General features: G+C 43.5%; 1 protein-coding gene across 3 annotated transcripts in view; it reads left to right on the top strand.

Moving 5' to 3' along the window:
• Positions 1-8,866: 8,866 nt before the first annotated feature.
• LOC139658252 (rho guanine nucleotide exchange factor 9) overlaps positions 8,867-22,282 on the top strand; it is a 43,508-nt gene continuing 30,092 nt past the window's right edge. For all 3 annotated transcript variants that reach the window (XM_071536333.1, XM_071536332.1, XM_071536334.1), the window contains exons 1-5: positions 8,867-9,082; positions 10,411-12,091; positions 13,189-13,536; positions 14,358-14,484; positions 14,734-14,837. In XM_071536333.1, the coding sequence (XP_071392434.1) occupies positions 10,478-12,091; positions 13,189-13,536; positions 14,358-14,484; positions 14,734-14,837 (2,193 nt within the window). In that variant the 5' untranslated portion in view covers positions 8,867-9,082; positions 10,411-10,477. The remainder of the gene's footprint in view (positions 9,083-10,410; positions 12,092-13,188; positions 13,537-14,357; positions 14,485-14,733; positions 14,838-22,282) is intronic.

Here is a 22,282-nt window from a genome sequence, read left to right as displayed (position 1 = left end):
TGTGGTAGCCTTGTGGCAACCTGTCTAGGCTGTTTCCCTGCATTCTGCCCAATGAATGGTGGGATAGGCTCCACCACGCCGTGAACCTGAATAGGAATAAGCAGGTACAATGAATGAATGAAGGAATGAATGGATGAGTGAATGAATGAATGAATGAATGTGCCAGTTTATTGACAACTAGTACAGTGTACGATAATGAATGGCATTGCTGCTAATGCTAGCTGTTTGGTTCTATTTCCTTTGAGGGCCCTCAAAGGAAGAGTTAAGATTAGTTGACATATTTGAATTCAACAATCCACAACAGGAAAATATGGTTGCAAGTAGTGATATGAATGTATGTGATGTCTGGTGACAAACACAAAAACACAAAAAAAACAATGAACTGAGACATTAAGACAACAACTATAGACAGTGCAAATGGGAAATACATTAGATTGTGCTCATGTATATCCAATGAAAAGATAAAAGGAACAACTGACTGCCCTTCATAGCAATAGACAGTTTACAATGGCCCTTGGGGGAGATGACACACCAGGGGAGAGGAGACACAAGTGTTTTGATTAGTAATACTAATTATCTTCAGACCGTTAGCAAAGAAGAGAGAGCATTAAGTTAAATGGCCTGTTCCAAATTCTCTTTGTTTCAGCAACATAAATAGCTATCCAACCAATCAGATCTTCATCTCTTTCTTATTCTCTCTCCCTCTCTGTCCCTTTAACTCCCCCCTTCTTTTTCTCTCTCTCTCTCTCTCTCTGAGGAGAGTAAAAATGAGTTGAGATCTAGTTCATTACAATGAAATCAGACAACATTAAGCTGGTCTCCTATTAAATCAGCCCTTTGTCAGATGAGACATCTTCAATACACAGCACAAAATGACAACCCACATACACACTCAGGTCTCTGCAGACCAATGAATGGACTCCAGCTCTGCTGTCACACGTAGACGATAATTACAGTAGATATTGTCACAGTGGATGCAGCCCGATAAAATACAGACACACCATATGCAGATTGGCCAGTTTAACAGGCTGAGGATAAATCAACATTTAGTGTGCACTGACGCTGGGGAAATATTTATCCTGGAGGACAAACGATGTGTGTGACAAAGCGGCCATATTGGGAGAAGTAAATAAGGCAGATTAACAGTTCTGGTGCTCTGGTGCTGTTGTGTTCCTAGACATGCTCTAGCTGGACAGATGGAGGCAGTGAGACATGCAACCCTCATTGTCATCACAGACTGGGCAAAACTGTATTTGGAATGATCAAATGAAAAATAAACTCAGCATGAGGAGCGCTTGATTTAGTTTATCTTGCAAGTTCTGTGCCTGGCAACTGCCTGGCAAGGAAAATCATCATTTACAGGGGCCAAGACTCGACACTGGTCCGTGGAGGATAGGCAGCATCTTTCAACTTTTTGAGTAACCAGCCTCCAACTGCTTCAAATGAATTTTCATTCAGGTCTGCATTGCCACCCCTTTTCTATCTCTTGATGTCTCAGCATCATCATTCTCCTTTGCAGGTGTTTGTTCACCTCTTGCATCAAAAACTCTACCCCACTGTTCACTTTAACTCCCCCATCATACTCTCTCACCAAAATAGTGTATTTCTGTTTCTCCATCAGACGAGAGAGAGTCTGGTATTGATGTCAATCTGTTGGTAAGCTGTAGCCAGTCGGATGAAAGGTCACAAAACAGACTCAACAGGCCAGTTGCAATCAAAGCCACCCACACCTATACTTTGTGTTATATTATCAATCCTGTGTGAAAAGATGCCATGGCAATCTTTCATCTAACCTAACTGAGAAATGTCATCTCTTTCATTTGGATCTCACCTGTGGTTGAAGCCATTTGTGTTTGTAATCTCTTGGAAATTCGAAATGGCCTGGTTGATCTCTTTCAAAGCACCAAGGAGCCCCTTCGAGTGAATGAAGCTGCAAGAGTTGAAAAGACGGCAGAGAGAGAGACGCCCATTTAAAACAACAAAATTTACGTTTTTAAGCTTTCATCTTGCGTGATGTGGATAGATTTGCTTTTAGACGGTGATAAAGCAAAAAAAAAAAAAATGCATGGATAAAAACACCAGGCTGTTGCTAAGTGAATATCATATATTTCCCAAAAGAAATAATATGCGTGCAATCTTTCAAGCTCTAAGAGCATTTACCTTCTGGCAAAGATCAGACTGAGACACTGAGAGGCAGATCAGTGGAAGAGTCCCAGGGGAGAACTCTGCCTCCATCGCACTCTCAATAACACCAACACACGCATGCTCACAGACTCAAATATGCAGGGATACCACACGATCACACACTCTCTCACACATACATACACACACACGCACACACACACACACTCTCTCTCTCGCACTCTTTACAGGCACACATACATACACATTGTCAGTGTGTTTCTCTGCTTATTTACACTGCATAATCAATGTGAAAGTACTCAGAGACATTGCAATTACAATCATTATTACCATAAAAACAATCTCTGTGTATATTCACACACCAGCAGGACCCATCTAATTGAATCTATTTCCTTTGCAGATGATGGATTCACCTTCCGTCATGGTGGATGTTGTCTGATTTCCATGCTGTGGAAATAGGGTTTTATTTCCTGGCTTATCTCTGCTGCCTCTACCTCATCTGTTGTTGGTTCCCTCAGCCTCTCGCCCTCTCTCTCTCTCTCCCCTTCTCTCTCTCTCTCTCTCTCTCTCTCTCTCTCTCTCTGTCTCTCTCTCTCTCTCTCCCACTAACATTACCTCCACCACCAGCAGAGAAATGATGATAATTGGCCATTTTGGGCTCAGACAGCTGCTAACATGAAAGTGAAAGTGGCTTCAGCTTGGAGGGTTGGCTCTAACCTCTACAACAGTTTTCTCCTAATAACTAGGAATCCTCTCACTCACATACTCTCTACTCACTATAACCACACACACTAGTAAATGCATGTGCACCCAAATAATAGCCATAAACAAATTAACACACACACACATACACACATGACCATTGTCTCCACTGATTTGACCTCTGCTTGACTGATCTGAATCTGAGAGCTGGAACAGACATATGTCTCCCATATACAGATTAAAAAGCCTCTTATCTTGCCTCTCAAAGGCTTTAAGCAAGGACGCTTTGCTCCACTGAATAATAAATGAGAAAGTTCCACTTGACTTGTAGCTTTTAATTTAAACCAAGCCATTACCTAACTTGTTTCAATTAGGCATCCTCAAACTATATGGAGTTGGCCGGCAAAAGTGTGAGATCATGCTTTTTTGACTGAGCCTCTTTGCAAATGTGTAAGGCAAATGAAATCATTTCATAGTGTTACAGTGGAAAATCATGAAATTGAATGGAGTGATTCCTCTATTCTGCAGAACAACCTGCGGCTTGGTACCTTGTAACGGAGATCCAATCGATGCCTCTGAAGCTTTAATCACATCTAACTTTAATGCTAGCCACATCTCCTAGGTCTAATTCTTTACTTTCACACCAAATTACTTTTTGGCCCAAGGCACATTTTCTCAAAAATGTATCTGTGGTCACAGCTTCAGCGGTCTGGCCATGATCCATTGATTGACACACAACTAAAGGCTGAATCTAGTCGAGAGGGTTCCGGGTAACAAATGGCTGGCTGTATGGAATTATTGCACATGTAACCACACCTTCATTATAGAAAGCTGAGATTGAAGCTTAAGCCTTGGGGTATACTGGACTTATATTTGGGTGCAGACCGGTATAGAGAGACAGTCATAACAGCTTAACCAGGTTTGGGCCCAATTTCCTCTGTAAGAATCCAATCACAGTGAACTAAAAGACAGAATTGTAGTAGTTAATTAAAATCCTCATAGAAAATCTGGTCAACTTCATTTAATCATTTTAGATCCATTTCACCAGTTTCACTCTATCAAAAATGATTTGCCTCAGACTGGGATTTGCCTGTGTGCTATTATGACTACTGAAACAGAAAATATTCTCAAATATATGCTGTATCTGATCTTTAATAATAAAGGATTGTTTTGTAATCCACTATTCCTTTGGCAAGTACTTTGTCCTGTAAAAGAGTCAGAGTGCCATCATGTGGCAAAGTCCCTTAACTGCAGCCAGGTGTGTAAAATACATTACATGTGTGGTTTCATACACAAAAACAGAGTATTTAGATAGAGAGCATATTTCAGTCGGATGTGCTATTTCTTTAGTAATTCCTCTGTGTACGAGAGAGTCATCAATAATATACAGAAATAAATACACATTCACATTCTCTTAGTAAATGCTTGAAGAGAGAAGTTTCTTCTGGTTCCTGTAGATGTCTCTCCTCACCCAAAAGTACTTATGTGTTTAGAATGGCAAATCCAATAACCTGGAGTAAATGCAGTTACATCACCATAGCAGAGGAAATACAGAGGGTCTCTGTGCATCTGTGTGCGTGCATGCGTGTGTGCGTGCATGAGTGTGTGCATGTGTGTGTGTGTGTGTGTGTGTGTGTGTGTGTGTGTGTGTGTGTGTGTGTGTGTGTCTGTTTTGTGTTGGGGATGAGGGAGTATGCCTGTCCCTGTCAGATGGCTAGTCTGCCTGATTGTCCATAGGCTGTATCTGTACATGTGTGAGCTACATGTGCTTCTCGTACATGTGCAAGTTTGTATCATCTGTATCTGCTATGGAAGAAGTTTGGGAGAAAATCAATTTCAAGTCAAGAAACTGGGGACTGGGAAGCCAAATCCAATCACAGAAGCCTGTGTCGAAGTTTCAGAGTTCATTTCCACACAGGACACACGGGTGCGATGGCCCCGTCAGCATCATCATATTACTGGGATTAGTGTGAACTTGTTGGATGCCTACAGTGCCTTCTGTCTTTGATAATTAGCGCTCCCCAAATCTAACTCCACTGTGGCTGGCCCTCAAATTAAATGGCTTGGTGGTTTGATTACTCGCTAAACTTGCTTAACTTGTGAAGCCTACGTTGAAGGAAGACACAGTATTGAAGCAGAAACTTACAGAATCACTGCCTACCTCCCCCAACTCTCTCTCTCTGATAAGACTGAGGAAGGGCAGGGAAGGAACGGGAAGAGCGACACTCACCAAGCATATCCCCCCTCCTCTAACTGGGGCATATATAGAGGAGCTGTAGGGAGGACAGAGAGAGAGAAGGACGAAGGGAAGCAGCGTGTCCTAACTATGTGTTTAATAGATAGGCCTAATAACTCGGCCATTGCTCCCCCTGCACTAATAAAGGCAGCTGCCCAGAGCCTGATTTTCACCGCTAAACCAGCACAGAGGATACTGACCAGAGACGATGATGTGGTCAGAGGTCAACATTCATCAGGGAGATAAAACAGACAGCTTTCTCAATGAGTTATCAGTGAGAGGAAAGTCAGTTTAGCCGTTGATCACACTACTAATTGTGTACTATCTTGCTTGCGGCCTCCACACCTCACAGGATACTCAACTCGCAAAAATGTTGAACCATTGATCTGGGATAATTTACCTCCTTTTGTTCTTCTCTGTCAAATATCCCTCCACTGCTGACTCCAATCCTTCCCTCCACCTCTCTTTTCCCTGGGTTTTCCCTGTCAGAAACTTTGCACTCCGAAGATGCGGAAGCACACAGATGAGCGGAAATGATGTTTTTGTGTGCCAGGCTGCCTTTCTCTCGCTGCTGCTGACCCACAAACACGGCCAAGTCCAGCTCAGCCCAAGGCCTGTCGAGCTAGATACAGAGCCAGATAAACACTCACACAGATAACTACAATGCAGCGCTGGGATAAACATCTGCCTGCTCCTCTAAAACACACACTGATCACACTTCACGAGTGTGTCAGACTCGGCAGCGCATGCACACACAGAGAGACACACACACACCAACGCAAAGCTAAAAATAAACAATTTACAAAAGTGACAGCTAAAAAAATTGACTACAAATGCTGCGTTCTTTTCATAACACGTAAGTAGCATATTATATATCATACTGGAGATGTTCTTCTTTCCGGAGGGTTGATTCTGATTTGAATTCCTAAAAAATCTGCTGTTTCCTCCCTTGCTCTGAAGCAGGAAGTAGAACTCTGGTTGTCTTCCGCTCCTCTTGTTTATTGGAACCCGCCTTCCTGTTTTCAGATTCATCCTGATAATGGCTAAAAGTCCCCCATGCACATTCTCCCTCTTTTTCGCTCCCTCTCTCTCTCTCACTCCCTCCCTCCCTCTCTCTCTCAGATGGCTGGCAGATAAGTAGTTCAGTGAGACCAGCCTGTCCTCTCTTCCCATCATGAACAACATTCATAGCTTCCCCTTTAAACATCCCACCTATTCATATGTTTGCTTTGTGAGTTGGTACATATTGTGTGTGTGTGTGTGTGAGAGAGAGAGAGAGCGAGAGAGAGAGAGAGAGAGAGAGAGAGAGAGTGAGAGATTGTACAAAACTGTGCAATTCAGCTCAAACTTCATATTGTCCCAAACTGATTGCAGTTAACCTTAAAGTGTCTATGAGCTGATGGGATGAGTGTGTGTGTGTGTGTGTGTGTGTGTGTGTGTGTGTGTGTGTGTGTGTTGCAGTGATGGTGCCATGAGCAGCCAGGCCAGGAAAGAATGCAGATCAGCGCAGAGGGAATGTCAGGAATGTCAGTGTAATTTTATCTAACTCTCCTCTACCACTGGAGGCAACTATTACCTGGACATATTTCATACCCCGAGTGGGCAAGAATAGGTGCGTGTGAGAGTGTGTCACAGTACGTATATGTGTACTTAAGTGTATGTATTAGTGGCGAGGAACAATACATGTACGCACACTCACAGCATTTATTCAGTATCTTCCTCCAACCCCTCCACAGCAAGCCTACCCATCTATGGGCATGCAGAAACGCACAGCACTAGACTATATTTCAGCCACAATGTCCACAAACACCTTATAAACACTGAATACCGAGTCCAACTGAACTCCCAGCTGTTCTCATACGAGCTATACAAGCTGGATCCAGTTCCCAGGCTTTAGTAAGCCATTCATTTGATATCACAACATATCTGCCCCCTCTCCCTCCCAGTCTGGCTGGCTTTTTCACGGCAGCCTCTGTTTTCACTCAGCGGCTTTGACAAAGACTGGTGAAATAATTACAGCTGGGCCTAAACTCGGAGAGTGTTTGTCTCCAGTAATCTCCACCAAGCCCACCAGTGGGGACCGTGTCACAGGAAGAGGAGGAAGAAGTCGATTGTTCTGAAAAACGAGAAGCCGATGACATCATTTCAAAGAGCAGTATTCACAGTGTTCAACACTTAGGGGTAAATAGGCGGCCCAGTAAACTAAATGTACACGACTTGCCCAACATTATATGAGAAAGCTGTCATTTTAAGCACAGGTCTAGTTGGTAGACAGACTTAATCTCTCTCTCTCTCTCTCCCTCTCTCTCTCTCTCTCTCTCTCTCTCTCTCTCTCACATACAGCTAATCTCTCTAACCCCTCATCTCCCTCTCTCTCTCGCCCTCTCCACTGCTCTCTCTGTTACACACTCAGAAAAACTGTCTGAATGAACGTATTTTCTAAAGCTTGACCGATAGCAGGTCAGTGTTATGTCTGCACGGGCCTGCCGATCTGAGCTGAGCCATTTGGCCTGTTTTGGCCAGGATGTCTTTTGTGACGGGAGGGGACAGCAGGAAGACTGCCTGGGTCCTGAGGAAGTGAGTGAGCGTAAGAAGGGGAGGAGGGAAGAAGGGAGGGAATGGAAGGGAAACAGAGAGAAACAGAGACTCAGTCGACATAAAAACCATGAGAATAAATGACACTACAAAAAAGCTGCCATACAGCTATAATAAGAAACAGCATAATCCCAAGACTGCGCATGAGGCCACGTTCCTGCCCTTGTATTAAAGATGCTCCATTAGAGGAGAGGTCGTCTGAAGATGAGGTTAGTGTAATTCGCGGTGACAGTTGGGGATGAGTTATGGGGGAAGTGTAGCATGTAAATCACCGTGTTACTACTACTACCACTACACCCTGAAGTACCCCGGGCCGCTCCGGGGAGAGAAGCAGGGAGCAGAGAGCGGCTCCGCGGGCAGCAAGGGAAGCATGGACACACAGAGATATTTACATACAGTCAGACAGACTTCCTGGCATTGTCAGCCTGAGAGCGTTGATGTCAGATCCACTCCTTCCTGTGCAGAAGGGAGAACGCCATGCGATGACAATGGGCCCAAAACAGGACAAAGAGGAAATGTTTAAATTTAGGCCCCTTCTCCACCATCTCCTCTTTCACAGCTATGGAACTCTGGAGCTGTTTAGTTTTTGTGAATTCCTTCAGTTTCCCCCCCTGTGCTCCCTCTCCCCATTGTGTCTTTTCAATAGAAGGATTTTCACATTCAACACAAATCCCAGAGGAGGTTCAGCAAGTGAGACCAGAGTTCAGTCAATCACTTGTTTTCACTGACATGTTCCTTTGGAAATGATAAGTGCCACCTTAAATCCATCCAACAAACAGGCCAGACACATTTTTTGATAAAAGAAGCATGGAGGTATATTTTGTGTGTCTTGATTTAAAAAAAAAAAAAAACAGCTATAGAAATGATAGCTGTAATGTATTGAATGATGCTACACAAATATCACAGTAAAACCACAGCAAGTGCCCCTAGAGGAATAGTTATTATAGGAATATTATAGCGATAAAATAGGAGATCAAAAATGCCATAAAGTATACTATAAACTCGCTATTGAATATCATAGACACGAGTCCCTTCAAGTGTGTGCGCGCGCGCGCGCGTCCAAGTGTGTGTGTGAGTGTGTGTGTGTGTGTGTGTGTGTGTGTGTGTGTGTGTGTGTGGTTGCTCTGTCTGCGTGAGAGCTTTTATCACAAATCTGAGTGTCGGCGTCTGCTCGAGCTTACAGGGCAAGAGTTCACCGGTCTGTCGCTAACTTGGGGAGTTTCTCTCAGTTTGATGATAGCTGACGAAGTTTAGAGGCAAAACCAAACACATGTGATCTACAAAGGAGTCGCTCTCCGCAACATAACTTCAGCCTTACTCATGGATATAAAAAAGTTTAGCCAGTGTAAAAGGCGGCGTTTTTCTACTGTAACGACGATGCCCTTTTAAAAGGGCGGATTTCTGGGGGTAAGTGGACAGTTTTCACAGCTACGTATTGTTAAATAGTTAGAAAATGAATTTAAGGCGGGCAGCCTAAAACTTGGTAGGCTATCCCCAGTTTGTGAAATGAGTGAATAGGCTGCTTGAAAATGTTAGCGACCGGTATTCAGTTTGAAGAAACTTACGTACCACCTTCATAAATTAATATCATGAAATTGAATCAGGCTCCCAGCTGTATTGATGTAAATTTTTATTAACGGCATATTTAACAAATAAAGAAGCATACGAATCCATCTGTCAGTAAGCTGCAACGTGCATAACGTTAATGTCCTGTGCGTTGAACCGGCTCTATTAGATGGGAACAGATAAGCTTGTTGACAGTGTGAAATACTAAAGTTCAAACAACTTCCAATAAAAGAGTTGTTACGATTTTTGTGGGGTTTTTTAGTAGCTTATACTGCAGTTATTAAAACATATAGCCTGAAGAAATTCATATTCATAGGCTAACTGAATTCTTTGTAGTACAAGAAGACATTCTCAACAAGATTCAAAATCATATGAGACTTAAAATACATAGGCTATATGATTTGAGATGTCCTTATCCTTGAAGTTATTCAGTATTTACCCTAAAGAAAATAACAGACAGAGAAACTTAAATTGTAATATTCTAACAGAAAGCTGAGCTATCTTGAAACACATCTTTAGTGATGATCCTCATATAATAACAAAGAAATATGATTGTTGGAGGCCCAAATTAAATACCATACTTCCATACATTAAAGGGTATCATTATGAAATGGGTTTAATTAACATGCAGTTAGTAGACCTAACACTTGTGTAGCATCTTCCTCAGAAGAAGCTTATCCGAAGCATGATGATGTCACAGTCGGAGCAGGCCTGAAATAACCAGACATCTCTGTAGTGAGTGTTTCCATGACAACACAGGCTCCTGGTTTAAATGGTGGACGGGGGACTGTGTCTCAATAATTACTTTGGATAATATGGACTAAATATGGGGGGAGGGGTGTGGTGGTTGTTTGTGACTGCTGATTCATGGTAAAAGGACCCTCGTACCAGCATCACTGCACAAAGCAAGACCTCTAATGCTTTCTCTGTGTTGGAGAAGCCTACACTACATCCTAAATGAGTTGTGATAAATATCCATTATTCCCCATTGTCTGACTGCCTGCATAGATATATAATGGCTGTCCACCACTGAAAATATTTACTGTAATGAAATTCAAATATACGGTACCAAGGACAGACATTCTGAGCAAGTTCAGCCATAATAAGACAATGAGTTTAATGTCAGTTTAATGTCAAGACTAAATAATAATGTGGCTTTGTTCCCGCAGGTGTGTGTGTGTGAGATAGACATGATGGCCGTTGGAGCTGATAGCTGACACTGTAGAATGAGAGAGGATGGAACAGACAGACAACCCCGCCCCTGAGAGCAACAACCCTAATGGGTTTGTCAACCGAGTGTTTAATGTTTCCCTGGATGTGGAGAATGAGACTAGCAGTGTGTATATCCAGGAGACTAGGCCTGGGCCTGCAGAGGGGCAGGGAGAGACACAGGCTGCCCCGCCTGTGACCCCTGTCAAGGACAGGGTGGAGGTTAACCGGAGGCCCCGTGCCACAGGGGGCATCTGGAAGATATTGACCCGAAAGAGAGCAGCTTCAGAGCTGGAGCGGCGGCCCCACTCCATGATCCTCCCCGGGGAGGCTTCCATCCCCAAACTCTCCTTTGCTGACAAGGTTCGCTCCTTCAAGAAGCTTAAATCCCCCTCTGTGTTTAGAGGGAAGACAGGGAAATTGTCCACAGCCAAGTTCAGCAGCTCCTTGGTGGATGAGGAGTCTTTCTGCCGTGACTTTGGCTCTCCTCTGCAGTCCAGCAGGGGCACACTCAGACACCGTGGCAAGAGGCACTCCTACGCCGGCTACACGGCTGAGTTTGACTGCTCGTTCGAAGACATTGACCTCTCAGCTCCCACGGACAGCCACCAGCCCGCCCCGGTGGGAGAGGCTGTGACCCAGAATGGCTGTAAACCATCAGAGAGAGTTTGCTACACTAAAAGAGGCCACAGCAACTCAACCGGCTGTAACAACTCAGCTGCAGGCTGTGAAGAGCCTGGTGTTAAGGGCAGCCCCAGGACCCACCTGGGGGGAGGGAGGAGACACAAGGGGCCAGATGTGTGGAGCTACCTGAGGAGGATCTCTATTCTGGGGAAGGCCAATCCTGTCTACTCAGAGAGGAGCTTTGAGTCTGAGCTTCACACTCTGGACAAGACCATGGACTCTGACTATGGCTCTGTAGACTTTGAGTCTGTCAGAGACTTCCAGCCAGCGCCCCCCAAACACTCAGACACCAAGGGACACTTTGGTGGTCTGTTCAAGTTCTTCAACAGCGTCGCGGAGACCGCCAGAAAATGGCGGACATCGTCACGCTCCTTCTCCCCTCCAGAGGGAGAGAGGACTCCGCTAGGTTCCCCGCAAGCACCACATCAGGCTATGGACAGAGTTCACAGTGTGTCCCTCACTCTCCACAGCAAAGGACATCCAAAACCTCAACCTACCCCATCGTCACCAGTGACCCCTAAATCCTCACACTCCAGTAGCTTAGACAGCGAGGCACCAACTCCTGTGACTGGTGGACGTTCACCTAAGGTGGTCCTTAAGGCCTTTAGGGCATGCCCAGGATCGCCCAGTGTCAATGGCTTTCAATGTTTGAGTTCAGAGGGTACAGACAAACATATAGACAGTCAGACTAACCACAGGTCCACAGCCATAGTAGAGAACCATGTAACCCAACCAGGTCTGAAGACAGAGACAGAAAAACAAGCTGAAAGAGATCCAATACACTGTCTCTGTCCAGAGGAAAAGGTAGAAGGGCACTCAGGAAATGAGCAGGATTCCAGAGACGCTCCACCTGACTCGCATCAGACACAGGAAGCAAACATCCAATCACAGCCAGGAGACAAAGAGAGCATAACCAATAGCGTACCAGCATCAAACTCCACAGAGGAAATATTCAAGGTATGTGAATTTGAATGGGCTGTGTTAATTATTTGCCACTGAATTTGATAAAAAATTACATATTTATGAATTCAGTAAATTGTGTTGCTATAGCGTGTTATTCAAAGAGAACAGCATTTCCGCATATGTCACTGGTTTATGCCTTAACCACATTCCATTGCAGCCTTTGTTCACATCATTCACATCGCCAATGCCATGCCTCATGTAACTACAGCATATGGTCAAAATATCCTAATTTATGTTTAACAGTTTTAACCATGGTCATTCTTCTGCTTCCTAAAATCATCAACAAATAACTAGACTGAATTATGCCATATACTATGCCAAATATCACACTTTGCCTCATGATGTGAGGGGATGTACTGTACAGTTGTCCTTTTGCCCCATCTGTTGGAGAGAAGAGGAAATAGAGTCACTATGATCACAATGGTGGACATCATACCAGACGAGTTTGTCCTTTCCTGCCAGCCCCCTGTAGCATGCCAGGAAACCCTGTTTCCCATAGAGCAGGCCATGTGTGACTGCGGTAGCCCTAGAGCTTTGTGACGTCTGCGCTTCATGACGGCACCCCTCCCTTCTCACTCCAGTGGAGGCATTAGTCATCTCCCCTCTAGTCTCACACCAACGAGTCAGGACACGTTAGCCCCTTCTATCTCCCAATAACAAAATGAGATATGACATCTCAATAGTCAGCACACTTTTATAGGGGTTTATTATGCAAGGGCAAGAGCTGTGGGAAAGGGTGTTTGGGAGAGGGTGTTAATATACAGTCATAGAGCAATTTAGGAGAAATGACGGCACCACAAAATCCTCCTCCCTAATCACCAACTGTTTACATTGTAAATCCACCTGTCTCCTGTATTTTTTTTTTCATCTCTACAAATTAACTGCCATTATGGGGGCAGTTGTGGCTTGTTACTGATGCATTAGAATGCATTGTAAAGTTCATGGCTGGCAGAACATTTTTAAAGGAAGAAGTATGAGGTATATTTTGGTGGATCTATGGAGAGGACATTATTTTCCCCCTTCGACATATCAGATGTATTGTTGCCCTTATAAATATGGGCCAGGCTACTGAGTATCTCTGCCCACCACAGCTGTGTGAGCAGATTGCCGAGGGTCTGGCAGGCTGCAGTGTAGGACAGTCCAGCCCAGGCCCGTCCCGCTGTAGCTCAGGAAAGACCCCTGTACCTCACAAGCCCCCGCGGCCTCGTCCTCGTCCTCGCCCTGCCTCAGCCGTACTGGACCTGTGGAGGCCCATCCCAGAGCGAGACCTCTACAACCACTATACTGAGGGGGGCTCGCTATGCCGGCGAAGATGCAGGCCTGCTCCCATCATGCAACTCTCTCCGGGGCAGAGGCGGACGGCTGCTCGCTCCAGGCCGTGCTCTGTCATAGAGACCAGTGTTACTAGGGAGACACAGTCCACGGAGCCGCACCACAGAGTAAGATGTCAAATCACACACAGGCATGCACGCATGAACAGACAATCACACAAACATATACGTGTGCACACAGTTATACAAAGTAAATATATATATACACATAAATATATCTCATCCTGGTGTTGAAAGAATAAAAGTAGGAGAGCAGATTCTCTGACCAGTAGTCTCTGCCAACTCACAGATAAATATAGCCTTGCCAACAAGCCCATAATGAATCAAACACACACTACATACTTTGAAGGGGAGCCCAGTACTAACCCAGTATTTATACACTCACTGCTAGCTACAACAATGCATGCATGCTCTGGCCCATTTATAGAGGCCTGTATTTCTGGATGCTGCTTTTCCCTCAGCTCATCTCTCTCCCATTCTCTCTCTCTCTCTCTCTCTCACTCAATCTCTTTCTTTCTGGCCAATTTTCTGCCTCATCGCTCCCATAAGCTCTACCTCTCGTTGCCCTAACTCAGAGTCAGTTCATTTTAACCTGAGAGACCGCCTGGTTGGCATGATGTATAGTCTCTCATGGTTTGCTGCAGGGCATGCACACCGACCAATGTACCAGAATAGACTCGCTGGATGTGAAATACTTTAATTCACTGCAAAAAAGGGGACAAGGCAGTAAGGAAGAAATGCTTTTTCATGTGAAGGGCAGGAGAGCGTGTGCATTCAACCTTGTGCGTGCATGTGCGTGTGCATGTGCCTGTGTGTGTGTGTGTGTGTGTGTGTGTGTGTGCATTGAAGTAATTGTGTATGGCATGGTAGGAGGTCATACAGTGTGATATGCTGTGGGGGGTATGTCCTAACCGCTCAGTACCCTCCAGGCCCTCTCTCGTCCCCTGGGTGTGTCACCGTTAGAGCCCCCGCTCCGGGCGTCTCTCCAGCGGTGCCGCTCCCTTCCTCTGCCTCCCAGCACTCTCACCGCCTTGGCGTTGCTGCTGCCCAAAACAGGTACCGTTACGTATCTTTTTTACATATTTTGCATTAATAAGTAGTTTGCAATATTCCTTAGTTGCATGCCTCAGCAGTGCTTCGTTTTGCAATCATTGACTTGTACTTGGCCCCTCCACTGACACGGAACAAATTTAATTTTCCCAAAATGTGACCAGTATGTGTGATGTGTTGTACGTCTTCTCTGTCGGTTCGTTCATCTGTCTGCCTGACGGTCTTTCTGTCTGTCTGCATCTGTCTCTCTCACAGACATGGGTCAGTCGTCATCGTCGGTGCGTCTGCGGTCTGGAGATTCTGGTAGCTGCAGGAGGAGGCTGTTGAGACCCGGCTCCGAACCACTGCAGGTTAACATAGTGAGTCAAACACACACAGACATACACAGAGCCGCCCCCTTCCCCCATACACACACACACACACACATAAACACAGATTGATCTGGTCACAGCTACTCTCCGCTCTCTGTCAGGCTTTCATGGCCCTTATCCTGATTTATACTGTATGTTAAAGTGCCTATATACTGCACACACACACATACATGCCCACATTGGGTTTGTTTGCTTGACGGATAGACAACTAGCCATGAGATAATAGAATTTTTAATTGAATAGGAGCCATGACTTTCATAAATAACCTCTTAACAAACTGTGAAGCTGGTATTGTGGCGCTGATAAGGTAACAGTCAACTTGTTATCAGATAACAGTGGAACTAGTGCATGAAGATGGTGGCTTTGTGGATTAATGTCATCCAGTCTTCCCAGGCCATTCCTCATTCTGAATTGGGAACCCAACATTTCAGACGTTGTGGATGTAGACAAATGTATTGCTTTTTACTATAGAAAGGGGAATGACACCAAACCATTTTCATATACCTGGTGTGCTGGTATATCTGGAAAAGTGAAGCATGTCATTGTCTGTTCAAAATCAGCTTGAGAGTGCGTTGCAGTAGTAATACTCGGGAAGTCGACCCAGGCATTTCAGAATCAGTGCTTTGATGTGCAAGTGGCCCTGGGGGGATTCTACTGGAAGGAGATACAGAATTCTCTGAAACATCCTGACGGGGCAGTGAACGTTTCTGGGGCTGTGTCCAACAACTATACCCACAGAATTGAGATGCATAGTGCTCAACACTGTCTACATGACTATTTGAGTACACTTAATTCTGCCTGTGCTGAAGCCCAAATGCGGAGGTGCATCCACTGTGTCATGCTGTTGTTGTTTTTTTTGACTGGCTCATTTTGACATCACTCACTGCTGCAGAGCAACATGAGTAACATTTTGTCATGCTATTTCAGCTAAAACATTTATGAATTCAGTATATTTTAAGAATTAGCGTGCTGAATAATGAAGTAAAGGTATTTGGGCAGAGGTTGGGTTTTCTGTAGCAGATTCAAATTCTAATTACTTACAAGCACTCAATATGAATTGACTCAATTAATCACAACATTTGAAACTGATGTAAATAGGCAATTTTAATGACAGAGTTGCTGTTGACTCGACTGTTGATTTATGAGCACAAGGCTTTCAATCCTCACAAGTCTTGAAATTTAGAAATTGTGGCTTTGATGAGGTGATTCTACTGCAATTAAGCTTAATCAGTCGCTAACCAGGACACTCTTAAAAGTGTAGGAGCTGTTAGGCAGCTAACTCTTTTGGGGTTGAATCTCCATCACAACGGCTGCATGGAGCATAGTTTGGCTGGGGATGGAGCTAGCGTTTTGATTATAACTTTTTCTTCCTGGTCTAAATAGTGTTTGTGAGCCGCTGCACATTGTTGCCATGACACTCGCTGGCTCCTGTTCATCTTCTTGCTTCTATCTTTAGGCAGCCTTTTTAAGTGTGAGCTAAATAGAGACTGTGTGTGGGTGAGAGAGAGAAAAAGGGGTGGGAGAGAAACAGAGAGGGGAAGGGAGATGCTCCCATTGTATGTGCGCTTTTGTGTCATGGCCCTCCCTTGGGGGAGGGGGGGGGGTACTTTTTAATTTGAAACGTGGACAGATAACGTTGTGAATGTGTTGTGTGTGTTTGAATGGTGAGGGAAGTTCAATTGTAGCAGGCTCAACTGATGGGATTTATAACTGCATCTTGTGAGCATGGAGGTAGCATGTACGTATGCACAGTATGACATAACATGGTATCACAGCTGTATTGCAGTCACATGGACGGATGATTCTTCAGCATGAATATTGTGTGTGGTTTTCCTATTTCTGGTAAGTCATGCATTGTTTATTTGGTTTGGATCTCATGTTAGGATTGGATCTGTTGTGATACAGTGCCGTGTATGTTACAGTCTTCCTGTTAGGATGACTGCTGGAGCCTAGAGGCCGCAGGCAGAGATAGAGCATTCTCACTGCAGTGGATTAACTACTAATGCTGACGCCTCTCTTCTCCCTTTCATTTCAATGGATTTCTCCCCCAGTCATCATCCTCTTTCTCCTCTCTCCTCTCTCCTCTTCTTCTGTCTTCTCCTCTCCTCTCCTCTCCTCTCCTCTCCTCTCCTCTCCTCTCCTCTCCTCTCCTCTCCTCTCCTCTCCTCTCCTCCACCACTAATGGTAGCAATAGCAGTCTTTGTTAATTCCCACGCAGAAGAGAGGACAGCTTCCAGTGTTAATGGTGCTGTGCCTGCCCTGGAGCTCTGCTGTCAACTTGTCAGAAAGGGGGCTGTTTTGCTGGGGGCTTCATGCAGAATAAAGGAGTTTCACCACACCTCTTGTGTGATTCAGTTTGGGCCAACCTGAGTCCAGCGGTCCTAATCACATTATGCAACGCCATTTATTATGGATAGATGAGTCAGCAGGCGGTGGATAGTTGGGTAGTGAGGAGAAAGGACAACATAGATTTGTACGGTTGAGTATACGCACACACACACCCTTTCATATACATGTGCTCATATGTTAATTTAATCACACCATGCACAGATACTGTATGCAGTTGAAGACCACCTCCTAGAGCTAGACCTCACTGACACACTCTCCTCACATCTCTCACTCTCTCTCTCTCTGTCTCTCTCTCTCGCTCTCACACACATACACACACTTCACATGCTCTTCTGATGTATTCAGGATTCATCTGCCAGGGATGCATGAGTCATTGCATTGACAATTTCATTATTTGCCAAGGAATGAATAGCATAGGCTAGTAATATCTCTGTCAAACAGACTGTGAATGCGTAGCATTTGTTTCACCCCAAGCTTTATTTCAGAGCCCTGTCATGGGAATAGATCCTCCTCAAAATAACTGTATGTATGTGAAATCCACATTCTGAGCCACTGGCAACCTAGAATCCTTCATCAGTGTTGGTTCAATGCTGTTCTTCTGCCAAGTTAAAGGCTTGTATCCACAGTGACTTGCTGCAGCCACCAGCTAATACTGTTTTGGAGGATGTGGTGGGCTGTGATAAACAGTAGTACTGCTGACTGAATCCGAGCAGGTGGGTGTGTCAGATCCTCTCTAGACTGTTTCTTCCAAAGAATGGGTTTCTCCCTGTCAGGTGTGTGTGTGTGTGGGTGTGTAGCTGCATAGGTGTGTGCGCGGCTCCGTGCCTATGTGTGTGTTGTATGTATTTGTGTCTGTGTGTGTTAGAGAGAGTGAGACACAGAGAGGCTCAGGGCCTTTTCTCTTATATAACTGTTGAGAGGGTTTCCTTTGCTCCCTACAAAAGCCATTTCCACTCTTTTTTTCAGATGGCTGCATGCTCCCTGGGACTGGAGGCACATTGCACTATGCTAATTCTCTGACTCACTGGTGTATCCTGTTTTAACTCTGTTTTAACTCCCTGTGTTCTGTCCAAACATGCATGTCTGTACATGCACACGTGTGTGACAGTTGCACATTCTGTTTTATACCTCGTGCGGGCCAGTAGTTCCATCCGTGCATCCTCACTCTTACTCGTGTATATGTTGCATCATTGCCACAATTTGACAGTGGCGATAAAGTGGTGGGTGATTTCAGGAATGTCACAGCATGCAGTGATTTTGTTATGAGATTATTTTGAGGCCTAAGGCACCCCAGTGCTTGTTATCCTGCATCAGCTGTATTGTTTGTGATGGTTTTTCAGGCCTGCCTAGGTGATTTTACCCACAGTCATCAAGTTCAAGTGCTTATGTCATAGGCCGTTTATTCTGATGGCTATTGTTTGACAGGTATATCTTGAGGATTAAGGCTTTTTGTTTTGTGGCCTTGAATCAACACATGGAAGAGCGCCATCTAGGGGTTGGCGATATGACAATCTTATATTATCACTGGTTAAAATTTAGTCATGATTTGCTTTCACAGAGAGATTGTGGACATTGTGATATATTCTGGTAGCCTACAATCAATGGGTAAATTCCAATCATAACTTTTGCCATACATGTTTACATTCACAGCTTTCACCCAACTTTTCACCCCAGTCTCTGCGTAACTGTCCTACTAACCTGAAAGTCTAAAATTGCATATTTCAACATCTCATTTGAGTGCATTGTTGAGAACAGCCAAAGGGACTGAACTATGCTGCCTTCAAGTGCTGTCGTAAATATCATAATTACAACTTGAGCGCATATGAATGAGCAAACAAAGTGGTAAATATGGCTAGAAAAGTCAGAATTTTATATGATACCCAAGTTGCAGAGATGTTATGTTGTTGTGGGCAGAGTGCATGGTTCAACCTTAAGATTTTCTGTTTTATTATTGTGGGGACCGAGTGTGTGATGCATCACTTGTTGGTGTCTAAATATGAGCCAGCTCGATCTGCCTTACTCAGAAATTGCCTGCAAATGGCAAGGTATTGATTCATCATTTTCAACCAGGGAAACTGTTGTGTCCACAATGAAAGAAACAGCCTTTTTCAAAGTAACCACCACCATCCATTCAACACATCTCTCTGACTAACTCTGAGGTGGCATCCAATCTGATTGGTCAGGAAAATCCCAACAGAAAGGAGGCCAATGGCAGTGCAGAAAGACAAGGATAACAGGCTTATTACTGGATGAGAAATAAGACCACTTTTTTTTTTTTACCTTTTGTGTGTTTTTTTCAGGCACCAATCCATTTGGGCCAGTTACTGACCAATCAACTGGTCCTTGATTGTAGTCACATCTCTTGATTGTTTAAGCACTTTGTAACTTTGTTTTGAAAAGTACTATATAAATAAATCTACACTGTACGTTATGTCTTACTGGCCCTGGGCCATCGAGCAAATCCTTATTGTCAACCCCTGACAAGCATGGAAACTGCTTACACAATTATTGGTATATTCTGGTTATTCTGGTATTCCTGGTTGAACCTTTAGTCACGCATTTCTAATTACTTAAAACATCAATTACATGGTGCACATTTTATCTTCATTCTGCTGCTGCAGCACAAAGTAGTTCTGTGCTGCTTGATGTCTAAAATAAAACAACAGCCACCAAAATAACTACTTTTGTTACAGGGCCCATTTTTTCCAAAAGTACCAGAATACGCAACAAGTTGTGTTTGTGACTGCTGAACTCAGAAGGAAGAACTTAAGAGGAACACGTGAAGGCAGCATCATAACAAATTCATTTGAAAGAGACACTCCATGTTAAAAGAAAAGCAAATGTTGATAAGAGGCAACGGATGATGTAATGTTTTACCTATCAAGGGATGGTCCCTATTAAAACAGTTGAAAATTAAGGTTTCAGTAGATTGCTGATTGTGGTTGACCCTCATTATGAAATGTCTTGCCTCATTATTTTTTCTGACACTGCTGTTCCGTGACTGAACTTGGAATGCTGCGAGAAAATAGCAGGCAACTTAGAAGATTTAAAGCTGCCCTATGCAATTTTGGCATGTTGGCAGCACCAAATGGCAGCAAGGGGTAACTGTTTGAATTTTGAGGACTTCAATACCCAGAAATAATGTAATACGATGTCAGTAGTAATAATAATACTATTAATAATAATAAACATTATTTGTATAGCAGCTTTTGAAAAACTGTTTACAAAGCCCTTTACAGAGACATTACACGAAAAGAAGAACAGAAAGAGAAAGCAATTTTATAAAAAAATGGGTTTTAAAAATAGATTTAAGAGACTGGACTGATTTAGCTAGCATAAACTCCTGAGACTGGTTATTCCATGGCATGAGGGCTCTAGTGGAGACTCGTCTCCTTTGGTCTTGAGTCTAGACTATGAAACGGTAGTAAAAGGCACACAGCACACTTGCGTTTATCAACTTGACTGGTCTGTGATTTCTTTATTCCAAAGGATACCAAAGGGACGGGAGAGGCAAAAGATTGTTTTTGACAAAAAGTGGGGGGGAAAAAACATTTTCTCTGGATGGAGCGGTCACTCACTACTGTTTACAAGCCAGTTTTTTGTTTCTCTGTTGCTTCTCTGTTGCAGTTCCACTTCATGATTTAGGCTGATAAGACTGAGGCATATTTTTACATAAACATCTTGCATAATGCACTTTTAAGTACAACGTTTTGCCACAACGAGCAATTTATTCTCTATTCATACTTCAGAGCCATAATTGAGTCTTACTATTCCTCTTGGAAGCTGGAAACGAGAATTTGTTGAAATAGGTTTGAAAATCTACTTACGACAATCTTGAAGGTCTTGAAGGAAGCGTAATAGCTCTTACTTCTTGGAAGTTACTTTCATGAAAGGCTGAAAATAGAGCACTGTGCTATTGCCATTTGGGTTGCACTTGCAGTAACTTGCAACCTAGCCCTAGAAAAGTAAAATACTGTGATGTATATTGTGAATCGTGATAATATCTGAAAATATTGTTGTTTATGTTATGACATTTATGATATATAGTGTGATATAGTTATATTTTATCCATATTGCCCACCATCAGAGCAAAAAACACCACAGCAAGAATAGTAATAGATATAACATAAGAGGATGCTAAAAGTGACCATATATATATACAGTACTGTGCAAAAGTCTTAGGCACCCTAGATCTTTTATATACATTTTGTCTTAGACGTTTATTTATTTGTTTTCTGCATTAGTGTGTCAGTAGATTGCTTTTTATAGTATTTTTTTTTATATTTAGAAACTTTTCATTTCATTATTTTTGAAAGCTCTTAGCTTTACAGATTGTAGGGCTGAACAATTAATCGAAATTTTATTGAAATCGCAATATGGCCTACTGCAATTTTCAAATCGCAGGAGGCGCAATATTTATTAAAGGCGAAATGTGTGTCAAAATACCATTTTAAATTAACCATTGTCGTGCTGCAGAGATGTCTTGGCCTACACAATATATTCTACAGACTTAAGAAGACATCTTTGTTTGGTACAGATCCCCGCAAAAATCACACCATAATCATTTTAATACGTTTTTCAATGAAAATTAGAATAATGATGTAAAAATTATCATTCCCTCTAATATTGTAAATCATATCGCAATTGCAATACCAGTCAAATCGTTCAGCCCTAACAGATTGGTTTTTTTACGTGCAGAGTTTTGCACAGTACTGTAGATACTTTAGTCACTGTAGTCAAGTCATATTTTGGAGTAACACTACTGATTATTGTTAAAGGTGCATATTTTCATGTTTACTTGAGGGTTATTACCTCTGCAAAGGAGGTTATGTTTTGTGCCGTTTGTTTGTTTGTTTGTCTGTTTGTTTGTCTGTTAGCAAGATTACGGAAAAACTACTGGCCCGATTTTCATGAAACTTCGTGGAAGGGTGTAGCATGGGCCAAGGAAGAACCCATAAAATTTTGGAGCGGATCCGGATCCAACTCACAAACAAGCAATAATAGCACCAACCTTGGCGGAGGTCTGCGCTCTCCGAGTGCCCTTCTAGTTTTAAAGTATGTACTCCTACCTTTAGTTGAGTAGG

The sequence above is a fragment of the Centroberyx affinis genome, unplaced genomic scaffold (assembly GCF_046629955.1).
Source record: "Centroberyx affinis isolate AG114_WGS23_722 - 3 ecotype Tasmania unplaced genomic scaffold, CSIRO-AGI_Caff_v1 ptg002858l_1, whole genome shotgun sequence".
Lineage (NCBI taxonomy): Eukaryota > Metazoa > Chordata > Actinopteri > Beryciformes > Berycidae > Centroberyx > Centroberyx affinis.
Note: the sequence above shows the minus strand (reverse complement) of the source record. Positions and strands in the feature narration are given on the sequence as shown.